Source organism: Amphiura filiformis, chromosome 11 (genome assembly GCF_039555335.1).
Source record: "Amphiura filiformis chromosome 11, Afil_fr2py, whole genome shotgun sequence".
In the NCBI taxonomy this organism is placed as follows: Eukaryota; Metazoa; Echinodermata; class Ophiuroidea; order Amphilepidida; family Amphiuridae; genus Amphiura; species Amphiura filiformis.
In genome coordinates this window covers 45,803,324-45,817,004 of record NC_092638.1, presented here as the reverse complement: position 1 = coordinate 45,817,004, position 13,681 = coordinate 45,803,324, and the positions used below count along the sequence as shown (strand labels likewise).

At 37.5% G+C, this 13,681-nt stretch overlaps 1 protein-coding gene across 1 annotated transcript; it reads left to right on the top strand.

The window, feature by feature from the left end:
• The first annotated feature begins 10,604 nt into the window (after positions 1 to 10,604).
• On the top strand, positions 10,605 to 12,013 carry LOC140163718 (histamine N-methyltransferase-like). The gene is made up of 2 exons (XM_072187034.1): positions 10,605 to 10,767; positions 11,604 to 12,013. The coding sequence occupies exons 1-2, from the start codon at positions 10,605 to 10,607 to the stop codon at positions 12,011 to 12,013; spliced, it is 573 nt and encodes a 190-aa protein (XP_072043135.1).
• Positions 12,014 to 13,681: the final 1,668 nt, after the last annotated feature.

Genomic DNA, 13,681 nt, shown 5'->3' with positions numbered 1-13,681 from the left:
TTTGCGAGAATCAAATTAAAATTCTCCTAAATTTATCCTTATTCCAAAAGCAGTAAGCCAACTTGAATTGATTCTCTCTTGATTCTTGCAAGATGAGTTTGTTAGAATTTTTTTTGATTCACACAAAAGTTTGACAAAATTGCACCACGCTGATGACACATCTGGGGACACATCCCCCACATTCCATAGGCTTGGACAGACTTAATTTAGATCATTGACTTAAAACTGGCGCAAAATTTAAAGTTTACGTTCTCTTTTATTCATATTTTCACCAAATAGTCTTACAAAAATGGTCTTTCAAAATTGGTTTAAAAAAAACTAAACAGACTTAAACAGAAATAAGCTTTGAAATTGGGTAAAGTTGTTTTTGGACCACCCTGTATAGGAGCCATACAAAGTCAGTTTTTACTGGTTACTGACCACGACAGATAACTGGTTACTATTCGCCAGCGAAGTGTTGCGTGTAATCCGATTATCACTATGTCAACTGGGTCGCGCATTTGAAGTTCTGCACCACGATCGAAATGATCGTAACATAAAGTCTATGGTATGTAATTTGTCCTAACTGTGAAGGTTTTTGGGAGTTGACAATTCCCAATATTGATAAAAACTAAACCACACTACTGCTCGCTGGAGAGGTTTTCTGTCAACAACTGATAAAATGTCTTAGTAGTTTAGACTAAAATAGTTAAAATTGTATACACTCGCTTATCATTGTTTTGACTTCTTGAGTACCACTTTGGAACTTTTGGTTAGTGATATCAATGAGATAACCCATTAAACTAGTAAAGATAAGCAATTATCCTCTGATCATCCACTGCGTAGCTTCTCAGAAAGACCTTCTATGGGCTGACCAGAAAAGAAAGTCCAGTCTTGGTAACCGCAGTTCCTAAGCGCGTTCTTCATATAAGCTATCTCCTCTGCTTTATCTGCCGGGTCTGTGACGACGGTTTCTGCACGATAGAGTAGCGTTCTAACAACACTTAGCTTATGCTCCAGTGGATGATGAGAGGAAAAGTTCAAATACTGCTCTATGTGGGTAGGTTTTTCTATAAACCTTGACTTTAAGAGTTCCGTCCGGCTGGCGACAAACCAAAGTGTCAAGGAAAGGAAGTTTACAGTCTTCCTCCCACGTAAATTTGATGTTAGGATCAATGTTATTGATATGATCGGTAAATTCCTCGATATGCACAGTTTTTATGACCACGAAGGTATCATCCACATATCTCTTCCAAACACGCGGGGCGGGGGCAGATGTTAGTGCCTGGCTTTCGCTGAAGATAAAAGGTCTCACGAAACACGCAGTACGAAGTGTCAAGACAAAAGCTTAGACACTCAAGCACTTGCTCAGGCTCAAGATTTTCAGCCTCACCTTTCTTCCAGCTGGTATCACTCCTTAAAAGTTCACCGACGATTTCAAATGTCTTGTCAACAGGGATGGAAGTGAAAAGCGCTGACACATCAAATGATACAAGGGATTCTTCCAATTCCAACTTCAAATCGCGAATATTTTCCACAAACGATTGAGTGTTGGTAATATGGTGATCAGTGTTGCCAATGAGAGGAGAGAAGATCCCAGACACAAACCGCGCAAGTTCGTAAGTGACCGATCCGATGCTGGAAATGATCGGTCTAAGCGGGGCACCGGCTTTATGGATTTTAATTATAAACCATAACATTTTGGTACATCACACACGGTGGGATACAACTTCCAATAAGTTCTAGAGTCAATGGTACCTTTCTCCTTGAGATCTTTCTTTAGCTTTTCATAAACATTCTCATCCTACAGAAGAGCAAGATATCAACACAGCATCACCATCTGCTGAAGACGCTAGTCGGACTAGTGAAAACGTTCCAGTTGAGCGAAAAATAGTGTAGTGTTGAAGTTAAAACTTTAATTCATTTTATCTACCACTACGTATGAATATCCACTCGTACCGTTTTAAGTTATATAATAGTACGTATTATTATTAGAAATTAAACTCTTGATCTCAATGAAAAATCCCTATACTGTGAATTTTGTTCGTTATTAACAATTCCAACTAAAAACGATGGTGATTTACTCACATGGAGAAATTTGAATCTAGACCATTACACGAGCAAATCGCAAATCGTCTGTCACAGACATTCACAAATCTGTCATCACTGATCACGTGGCCTCTACAAATCACTCCGTCAATTGGGAGGACCCTAAAGTTATTGATCGTGAAGCCGACAAGACCACCAGGTAGCTGGCTGAAAGAATCCATTTGGATCCGCAGCGAAGGACATGACATTCCAAACATGGACGAGGGGACCTACATTGTACGCACTCAACAACATCTTTGGCCAACTCATCACGCCCTCTACGGTACATCCGTTGCCTATAAAAGGAAGCAGTAGATGTGATGAGTTGCCAGTCTGATGAAACCACTAGTGTAGTGATGAAATGTCACTAAAACGTGAGTAAATCATCATCATTTTTAGTTGGGATTGTTCATAACGAACAAAATTCACAGTGTAGATCAACATTCAAAAACATCTCTATACTGGTCAGATGTTGTAACTACTTTCGTCTTGAGCAGACTGACCCGGTCTGATCTTGTTGATCGTTTGTGATATAATGAGCAGGTCGTAACACTGTCTTTCCTGGTGGATAGCATCCTCGTTGAAAGTCTCTGGGTTCCCTATGTTGCTTTTTATTTTTAAAACACGTAAAACAACGGTTTTTTTTAAATATCAAACCGATGCACTTGGAAAAGAATGAATATAAAGGGGATGGAGAGTGAGAGAGGATGAGAGAGAAAGAATGAGGAAGAGAGGAGAAGAGAAGTAATAATTCAATGAATCAAACACATTGTTACCAGCACAAATCAGCCATTCGATGAAACTGTATTTTTCGATATACTCAGTTACTTAGTGAGTTAAACTTTACTTTACGAAATTCATCTAATTACTAAGCGTTTTGCGTCTTTCAATCAACACGGCAAATGCTCAATAATTACAAACACTTATTTTTTCGTCATTTAATTATTTGCACTATTTAATCTGCAATTGAGATTCTGGAAGGCTTAGAAGTTAAAACAAAGTTTTGTAGCAGATAAGTCAGAACAAAAGTTTGTCTCACGACCACCCGCGCGCATTGGATTTATGATGGAGAAAAATGGCACAAATTAATTTTATTTCATGACCTTTATTTTATATTTCATTTGGACTTTATTGACGCGTGGATTTTCGCCTATTATAAGCCGAACAAACTTTAATATCTGGTATTGAGACGGTTTTATTATGTCATAGTCCAAATACTGAAAATAACCTAGATCGACCTTGCACAACACGGTGTAGTATTATAGTGATACCTTGTCGACATGTGTATGTGATTGCTACAGGTGAACTACTTCTTTTTGGTGGTGCTCCTTCAAAACTAGGAATTTTATTCCACGGACTGTTAATTGAATGGTAGCGCCCACAGTCATCACGATGGACGCATGGACGAATTAGGTATTTTAAAAGTAAAACTACATCATGACGGGGTGGGGAAACCTTTTGATGGTTCTTTTACAAGTCAAGGGGGAGTATGAATTTCGCCGATATTTTGGAAGACATTGTGTGCACAAATCCATGTGTCAAACTTACCTGACATGAATGCCAGCACTTAAAGTTTTGATGGTAACTCAAGCTTCAAGCAGTGGTTGTGGCGGTTCACTGTAAGTTGCTTCGTGCTAGAGTCGGCAAACTTCGTATCATACATGGAACGCGAGACAAAGCTTTTTCTTTTTGCCTAATTTAGACTTTAGTTTTACCTGATGCCTGTACAACTAAAAGGATCCCATTTTCTTCTAGTTGATCATACAAAAATCCAAGTGACTCCTCTGGATTAGTCATAAAATACAGGCTGTGAATCGCGCTGATAAGGTGATACTTCACATGTTTTCCAGACTCTTTCACACACTCCATATATTCTTCTAATGTCTGCTCTGTCCAGTCGTATATTACCTTCTTCCAATTACTTTCTTGTGTATTCTTCTGATGCTGTTCTGCTAAGAGTCTGTTTGGTTCAACCAAGGATTGGTGAATTTGTAAAAATGATCTTTCAAGTTGGAAAGAAAATAATCTTCTGTTTGCCCTGATAAAAAGTTAATGTCAAGACTATAAGCGATAAAGGGAATAACACCGCTGTACGCCATGCATACTAATATCCTTCGACTATATTTAAAAATGCGTAATGCCATAACAGCTTGTAGATATGAAGTCTGGACGTAACCTCCTGCACAGCGGTAAACAACACCAGACAATGCAGGAAATTTGTCTATTTTAACTTTGTGATATTATTGTAAACGTTTTCGTTGATAAATATTTTTTTTCCGCCAGCAAATACTTTCAAAATGTTGTTTTTGATAACATATTACAAACTTGGAATCCACCATGTGCAATAATTTTGCATTTTAAATTAATAATGATTTATCTAAAGAGTTCCTATCCAAACCACGTTCCCGCTCTCTTAACACCACTTATACTAATATTCCAGGCTGAAAAGAATACACAGTGCAGAACGCATCAACGCGAGTGCTGCAGACCGAGCAAATGTGCGCATGACAATCTGCATGACAATCTGCCCGCACCATCCAGGGATACACTTATGGGTATAAGGTGTGTGAGGACACGGTGGCTCAGTGGTTACGGCCTTGGACTCATAATCTGAGAGCTTGCTCGACGTGCGTGGGTTCGATTCCCCATCCCACCACCGTGTTGCGCCCTTGGGCAAGGCGTTTTGCCTCGCTTGCCTCACCCCACCCAGGTGCAATGGGAAGCTGTCAGGGGTAGTCACAGTCATTGTACTGATGGACCCTGCGCCACTTGTAGGCTGCAAACGTGGTTCCGACATATTCTAATGACGGCGGAATAAATGTAAAGCGCTTTGAGGCTGTTTACGGCATAAAGCGCTGTATAAATATCTACATTTATTTATTTTATTTATAAGAAAGTTCGATATTTCAGAAGTCTTTTCCGGAATACATTTTAAGTCATAATGCGCTGAGATAGTATTTATTCGATCATCCGTATCAGGAAGTATTGTCCATCAAAAAAGCTAGGCCTATATATTTGCCAGTATGCCTAATTTGTGTTGAAACCCTACTGTTGAAACATTACGTTATTATTTATGAACTAAGCTAAAATATGCCCAGATTATATATATAAATACATTCCTTGTGTATTTATTTATTTATTTATTTATTTATTTATTTATTTATTTATTTATTTATTTATTTATTTATTTATTTATTTATTTATTTATTTATTTATTTACATGAGGTGACCAATCAATGCACTGGCACTGTTCTCCCTTGGTCCCAGGTGGCACAAAGGCCATACATATAATACACAATAAAAACGGCATATAAAACATTATATCATATGACTGCACACATTACAACAACTTACATCAAGAGCAATACACAAAATACGCTCCCTTTGTGTACTTTGGGTGGAATTTATCCCAGTGCCTTAAGGTTATTAATTATTTTAAACTGTTGTGATTTGGTAGTTCACAGCATCTTACGAATGGTAGTGAGCTTTGGCAAAAACTGCATTGCTCAATTCATAACGAGCATGTAGAAGAATTACAATATCACAGAAACACTTTTATAGGTGCTGCGGTTCTTGAGTTACGTTGTAAAGAGGGCTGAAACAACAACACTTTTGTAAAACGTACATAACTCATTTTAAAACAACAATAAATTAAGCAAGTTTGCAAAGTATACGATTTGTAGAATGAACTTTTGCAAAACATCAAGGTGTTAATTTTCAATAATATATTGATCTAGATAATAAAAATCGATTTTTAGGTTGCTTCGACCAACAATACCTCGTCTACCCTTAATCAGACAGTTTATCACGTTCATGTATAGTTCGCCTGTTAAATTGTATCACTTCTAACATGTCAAATATCATGGCAAAAGTAATTACGCTAAATGCTATCGAATTGGGTGGTACATAGAAGTTTATACTACTTGTATCCGGTCGTAGTATTTCCTTCGTATTATTGACAGCAATATTATCTAATATAGCAAAACGTCATTACCATATCGTGGTGTCCCGTGACCTCCCAGAGGGTGTTATGGACTCTTCAACAGACACCTTTATGTTAGGTGTTGCTCCAAATACAAGGGCCGAGTAGAGTTACGTGTGAATATTCAAAACGTGCCTCACGTTGTAGCTCGCAAACCAACGGAATTCGTCATAGGTTTGCGTTGCTAATAGAAAAACCGTGACTTTTGTGTCACTCCGACAGTATCTGTCATCGTGATTTTAGGATTTATTAATCGTATTTCAATATGTAGATATTTTGTAATAATAGTAATATCAACCAATATTTGGCAGGTTATATTTGCAGTCCATAACCGCATTAGTGTCACTCCAATTCCGCATACACATTTGCACATGCATAATACTGAACGGCTGACACTTCGACATAGGGCTATATGTCAAAGGTATCGGCCTTGTACTCTTGTATTTAACCATAAAATGTATGACGAGCCATTCTTGGTGCGCTACTTAATTTTACTGCGTCAGTATCAGTTACTTGAGGGTCTGCCTAGCAAGGGTGCCACAGTGCATATAGGCACACATGCTAGGCAAACCCTGAAGGATGCCACGGCGCAAATAGCCACACTTGCTAAGCAAACCCTCAAAGGTACCACAGTGCATATAGGCACACATGCTAGGCAAACCCTGAAGGATGCCACGGCGCAAATAGCCACACTTGCTAAGCAAACCCTCAAAGGTACCACAGTGCATATAGGCACACATGCTAGGCAAACCCTGAAGGATGCCACGGCGCAAATAGCCACACTTGCTAAGCAAACCCTCAAAGGTACCACAGTGCATATAGGCACACATGCTAGGCAGACTCTCAAAGGGGCGCAGTACACATAAATAAGCACACTTGCTATGCAAACCCTCAAGGGTGCCACAGTGCACATAGGCACACTTGCTAGACAGACTCTCAAGGGTGCCACGGTGTATGTAGGCACACTTGCTAGACAGACCCTCAAGGGTGCCACAGTGCACTACTCCCAAAGAAAAATACAGCGCAAAATTCTGTCAAATGAAACATAGCTGAATCCTAATCATTCATTTAACTGGAGATAAAACATAGTTATGACAACACATATTCGACTGTAACAGACTCCCAACAGACTGACCCTCCTGATTTTGTTTGTATCCAAAGGCCGAAGATATGCCGCAATAGAGATATTAAAATGTTATTTACATATGCGTGTAGGGATATGTAAATATGTGACTGATTAAATAAATGACTAATTATGTAAATAAATAAATGACAAGCCTCATGTAGATGTAGGTTCATGATCATGATCTGTATACAATATACATTACAACGTTACTACACTGCAACATGGCTACATCTAATTTCCACCAGAAAAGCCCACAACAATTATACTGCAACCACGACCACTATTGGATGGTTCTCAATACGTTTTATCAACACACAGCACGTCAGGAAATTCTTGCAAAATGGACAGAGGAAGAATTTGAATCAAATGTAGTGAAGGTTTTGTCTCAAAGATTTGGTGATAAACTTGATTATCAACCACTGCGTGTGCTTGGTGTGGGCAGTAGTGAAGGTAAGCAAAAAGTATAGGTATAATGCGAGGGGCTTCCGCAACCATTATGTATCTCCACTCAGGCGTGACTCAAGTAACATTATTTACAATAATAGAGAATTTGCGAAATGAAGCTTGAAAATTTACTTCAACTGCAACGGCAACTTCAGAAATATCGATTGGATTTCTTGCTCAAATTTACTTCAACACGAACCAACAGAGTCTTGTCGCTTAAAGGGGCACTCGGAGATCGGTCAATCCCAAAATACACTATTCCCCACGCATGTTCTTTTTCTTGCAGTTTCAGAATGTTTACTAGTGTAGTAACTAAACCCTACCAGGAATAAGCAAAATGCTATGTTTTCTAATTAATAGAGGCAAAAGAAACATCTCTGATGCCCGGGCATCAAATCCGAGCTTAGGTTTGCCGGTCCAACCAATTTTAGATTTCAGGGTTGCAAAGTCGCGATTTTGTAGCCCAATTGGGCGATTATTGAAGATTTCCCCCACGATTTTTGACAATTTCCTGTCCCATAGAAACCAATGATTAAGAGCAAAATTTAGCCACGTTTTCATGATTGGTTCTCGCAACTTTGGTACATACTTATTTCATAAAAATGGTTAAGTAGAAATTGGGCGACTTTTGGATATTCAGCGATTCGGGCTGAAAATATTGCCAACCCTGGACTGTTTACTTCCTGGTTTTCAGCCAGCCGCGACGAGACTGATACTCTGCATGTACTAGATGTATCAGAAATACTTTCATGAATTTTTGAATTTCGAAGCTGTATAAGAGTTGTGGATGTAGCCCGGGGCATGTTGCCCCCCCCCCCTCTGCCCCCGTAGTTACGCCACTGGTCACAAGTTCGAATCCATGTAATGTTCTTTTCTTTTCTTTTCTTTCTTTCTTTCTTTCTTTCTTTCTTTCTTTCTTTCTTTCTTTCTTTCTTTCTTTCTTTCTTTCTTTCTTTCTTTCTTTCTTTCTTTCTTTCTTTCTTTCTTTCTTTCTTTCTGTCTTTCTTTCTTTCTTTCTGTCTTTCTTTCTTTCTTTCTTTCTTTCTTTCTTTCTTTCTTTCTTTCTTTCTTTCTTTCTTTCTTTCTTTCTTTCTTTCTTTCTTTCTTTCTTTCTTTCTTTCTTTTACTTTTTTCTTCATATTGCCAATTCAGTATTGTATATTTTAACCTTAAAAGATTTCTTTACATGAATTATTAAATTAGAGTAAATCTTGAATGATTGATTTCCATTTACAGGAGTAGGGAGGGTCATTGAACTGTGGAAGTGTTCCAGCAAATTTGCACTTGATTGTATAGCTATATATTACACATCAGATGACGGTTGAAACTAAATTTTCTCATTTAAAACAATGTGACAGGTGCTTGACACGTTAATTAGTATTTCACATTCATTTGGATGGGAATATTTTCAGAGAGATGAGAAAATGATCAATGCTCATACTGTTGTCCAATTCTCATCGCTTTAAAAGAATTCTCAGTATAAATTTCTATAGTGCTAGGAGTATCGGTCGGTCTGTAGGCCTATTTAATTTTCTTTGCTAATGATCCTAAAAAAATCACCGAAAGCTTTAAAAATCTGGACGAAAATATTTAAAAACATGTCATTCAAAATCAATCCACTTTGGTCAAAAATGTGTCATTTTTAATTGCTTGCAGCAAATTAAAAAAAATGTGTTGGAATGTTCCTAAGAACTTTTTCTTCTAATATGATTTTATTTCCAACAGGCTTTCAAGAAGCTGTTCTACGAGTAAACTGACTAGATTTGCCAAGTAGGGTTGGTCGATCTTTTATTAGGACCCCCCAAAAAAAAAAATCACTGAAAACTTTAAAAACCTGGAGAGAAAAAATATTTAATTTAATAACATATTTCTAAAATTTCGAGTCAAAATTAATCCCCTTTGGCCAAAAATGGCTGTTTTTTAAACAACATCTCAAAAATACAATTTTTTTGTTTTCTTATCATTTTTAACCAACAGGTTATCAAGAAACATTACAGCTGAAGAAACTGAAAACCAAATTCTCTTGAATATCTGCAACCGTCATTGAACCAACCACAAATCAGATCTCCAAATATCAAGAAATGGTACGTCAGAAAAGCAGCGACATTACCGGGATTGAATACAAGTGGCACAACCAAACATACTGCAGTTACTGTCCGTTTTCCTATACACAATACACAGTGCTCTCACCATTGACGTGTGACCTCAACAAATGATGTATGTTGGGAGAATGGACACTTGCCTAGTTAACATCACTGTGTGAAAAATAACCAGCCAATATTTTATTTATTCTCCAAAACTTCTAGCAAATATATTTCTCTAACATGACCTAAAATTACAGCTAGGTTAGATGTTCAGAAATGGTCGCACTTTTGTAAAATATGAGTGAGGGCAAGGCATAGCTAGCCAACTCCCCGTGTTAATTGAATGCAGATTTGACCGAAAATATTGGTATCGGACTGCTCACTTCTGAAGGATGCCACACAAAAACGGTAAAAGCTACATTTAAATTATTCTAAATAGGTTCTAGAAAATAAAGTTTTGTAACATGTCCTAAAATTTTTGGCTAATTTAGATGTTTGGAGAGGGTCGCACTTTTGTGTTTTAGGAAGGATATGTAAACGACAGATAACACCAAAAATATGAAGAAATTATTTCCAAACTGTGTTAAGTCAACAATCATTATGTTGCTCATTTTGAAGAATGCTGGTTAACAAAAAGCAGGTCTTTGTCTCATTTCGTGAACAATGGTACACATACCATTGTTTCCTTTCGTTTCCTTTATAATCGGTTACCCAACTGAAGCTGTAATACCAGCTTTATTGCGATGTCGCACATTGAAAACAGACACTTGTACACAACCAGAGAAGATCTGATTTAATCAGTTGAGCTGCTTCAATGAGTGTTATCTTGGTTTAATAGCTTTTAATGGGGTTTAAGTCCTGCAAAGGTCGAGATGAATTCTACTGTAGACATGACTGCATCATGACCTTCCAAGAGTTTGAGAGATCTATAGAAACAGAGCAGAAGTACCATTTCATCACCATTGTCGAAGCCATGTATTATATGGGTGAAGTAGAAGAAACAGTCAAAAAGTTGTACAAGTTACTGCAACCTGGTGGGATGATATTCATGATAATAGTAGCAGGTAAGTAAGACGCCAGTAAAGCTGAATTTATACTCGATCGCCGACCGATTGTGATGCACCGCTTTTGGAAAGCGATGGGTAATCGCCGAATTTTGTGATGCATCGCTCGTCGCTTTTGCATTTATACTTATCATGGCGATTGTAGACGACAATTAGAATATTCTAAATGCCACGAAATACATTTTTAGAACATCCATTGATGTCAATAATTATTGTTTTGAATTAATTCAACGCGGAAAGTTAATAATCGAGAAATGTAAATTAATTAGCAAAATAATCGATCCAATAGATGGTTGTAAATGATGCCTTCACGTGTCAAGCTTCATCGTTCAGAAGTTGAACTTTCTTCAACTTGCAAAAGCGACGTCGTTTTTGCCTCAGCGATTTGAATCGATTGACCGGCTTTGACGCTCTGAAAACGGAAGTAAACACTAGGCATGCATGAGAATTGCTTTTCTGCAAAAGCGATTGAGTATAAATTCAGCTTAGGTATTCAAGTTTGTTTTGGGCATGGCAAGAGTCTTAAAGTAGGGCCTATATTTACAACAAGAAATCACCAAAATAATGGACCTATCTCTACACCCAAAGCCCAAATTTTCTCAAAATTGTTATATCTGTTTTTGGCTCAACATTCATTAAGTTTGGTTAACTTTTGAAAAGAAAAGAAAAAAACAATCATTCCATTTTGCACCCAAAAAATCCATCCCTATTATAGTATATAGAAGGCTGAAAATAAACCCACTTTCCGTATCTATTTCATCAGCATATCCCATATAGTCATTATGTACTGAAACCTGAGATAAGAAATCTCTAATAACTTTATATTTCTGTTTTAGACTCCGGTATGTCATTGCTATTGAAGACATTCCCACAGCTAGCTATGGAAGAGCAGACTCCAACAACTACTACTGAACCACAGAAGGTAAAGACAAACGGTCTTATCACCTCCACAGATGTGAAATATGTCCTGAGCAAGTACCAGATGGCTTATACCCAATCTTTTTACACACTATCAGCAGATGTAACCACCTGTTTCACCCAAGATGAGATGACACCTGTCACCAAGCTTCTACTTGATTTCATCACTATGACAGTCAAGTTTCAGGAATCAGTACCAGATGAAACCTTCAATCAAGTCATCGACTATATCAAACGTAATGCACGTGTCAAGAAAAGTGATCAAGGTGATGATAAATATTACTTCGATACTAATGGTGATATTCTAATGATATCAAAATATTTCTGAGCAAGTTCAAAAGTTGCAGCCATATTTGTTTGCACATCATAAATGTCATGAGTTTTCACTCTCTATTTATGTAGCAAGTTCCATTGCCGCGCAGCACTCACCATTATTAAACATGTTAGTTTAGATTATTGTCATGGGCACAAACAATAGGATGCAACTTTTTAACGGTGTCAGTTTCATAACGTGGTTGTCATGGTTATTTCTGCATTATTTGCCGGGACTGATAATCTCAAATTATTAAGAGAATACCTATCCTTGCGGTCTTTCTGGCTACCTTGATTTTCGAAATTACTTTGGCTATAAGGTTGTGATTTATGAACACCCACCTTATAAACCCATCCAAAAAAGAAAGTATCCAGTTTTCTTTTGGGCCACAAGTCAAAGAAGAGGCAAGGGGTATCAAATCAAAACCTACCAGATACCTTATTTGTCAAAATCAATGCAGAATTGACGACACAATGACCCTTTGAATGCAACCACCCCAACTTTAAAAGTTTTAGCAACTTCTATTGATTTGGTCCTGCTACTCAATATTCTTCATCAATGTACACAATATCTTGCAATTTCATTCATTTTGTTGCAGCAGGAGGACATACCAGATATTGACCGTGAAGAGTGAAGGGTAAAACATTGAGGAAGGAGTAAAATTAAGAAATAAAGGGTAGGCTAATGCATTATCCTTTACACCCAAATAATGTGTCCGGGGCAGTAAAAACGTTAATAATGGGCCAGGCGCAGCCGAGGACACATTATTTGCGTGTAAAGGACAATGCTGCACCCTTTATTTCTATTCTATTACCAGAGAAGAGAAAATATCATTTTTTGGCACACATATTTCAAGTTGTTTACTTCAAGCACCGAGCGTAAGTGACAGCGCGTATCGTGGAAATATTACACGCGTAACCAAGCGTAATGCTGTGCGTATAATGTGTTACGGCGCTTGGCCCATTATTGCAGAATAATGAGCTCTCACGTGACGTGTTTTAACAAATCACAGTGCGCGATTTCGAATAATGGGTCGCAAGAGTAATAGAATATTCAATAAACCACAAGTCCATCTCTGTTATTGTGTACCTTTATGAAGAATCTTGAGAGCAGGAAAACCACATCAATAGAAATTACTGAAACTTTAAAATCCTGGGTAGCTGCATTTAAAAGGTCATTGTGTCATCAATTCTGCATCGATTTGGACAAATGAATTATTAAGGGGGTACTACACCCCTGTGGTAAATTTGCGACTATATTTGCATTATTTTCAAAACATAATAACATAACACACTGGTAATAAAAGTTATGTATATTATTGGGGCAAGGAATCCAATTACTACACTGAAATTTCAGTGACTCAAGACAAGCGGTTCAGTATATATGATAGGAAACGAGGTACATCATAGCGGTAACCTTATTTCTTATCATAAATAACAAACCGCTTGTCTTGGGTCAGTGAAATTCCAGTGTAGTAATTGGATTCCTTGCCCCTATAATACACATAACTTTTGTTACCACTGTGTTATTAGTTTTTGAGAAAAATGCAAAAATAGACACAAATTTATCGAAGGGTGTAGTACCCCCTTAAACTGTGTGGAATAAATTTATCAGTAACATACTTTTGGTAGGTCTTGATTTAACCATAGACCATTTAACACCCCTTCTTTGACTTATGGACCA

Coding starts and splice junctions, on each gene's coding strand:
- LOC140163718 (XM_072187034.1), top strand. CDS start 10,605: ATGACCTTCCAAGAGTTTGAGAGATCTATAGAAACAGAGCAGAAGTAC. Junction 10,768..11,603: donor ATTCATGATAATAGTAGCAG/GTAAGTAAGACG, acceptor TTTCTGTTTTAG/ACTCCGGTATGTCATTGCTA.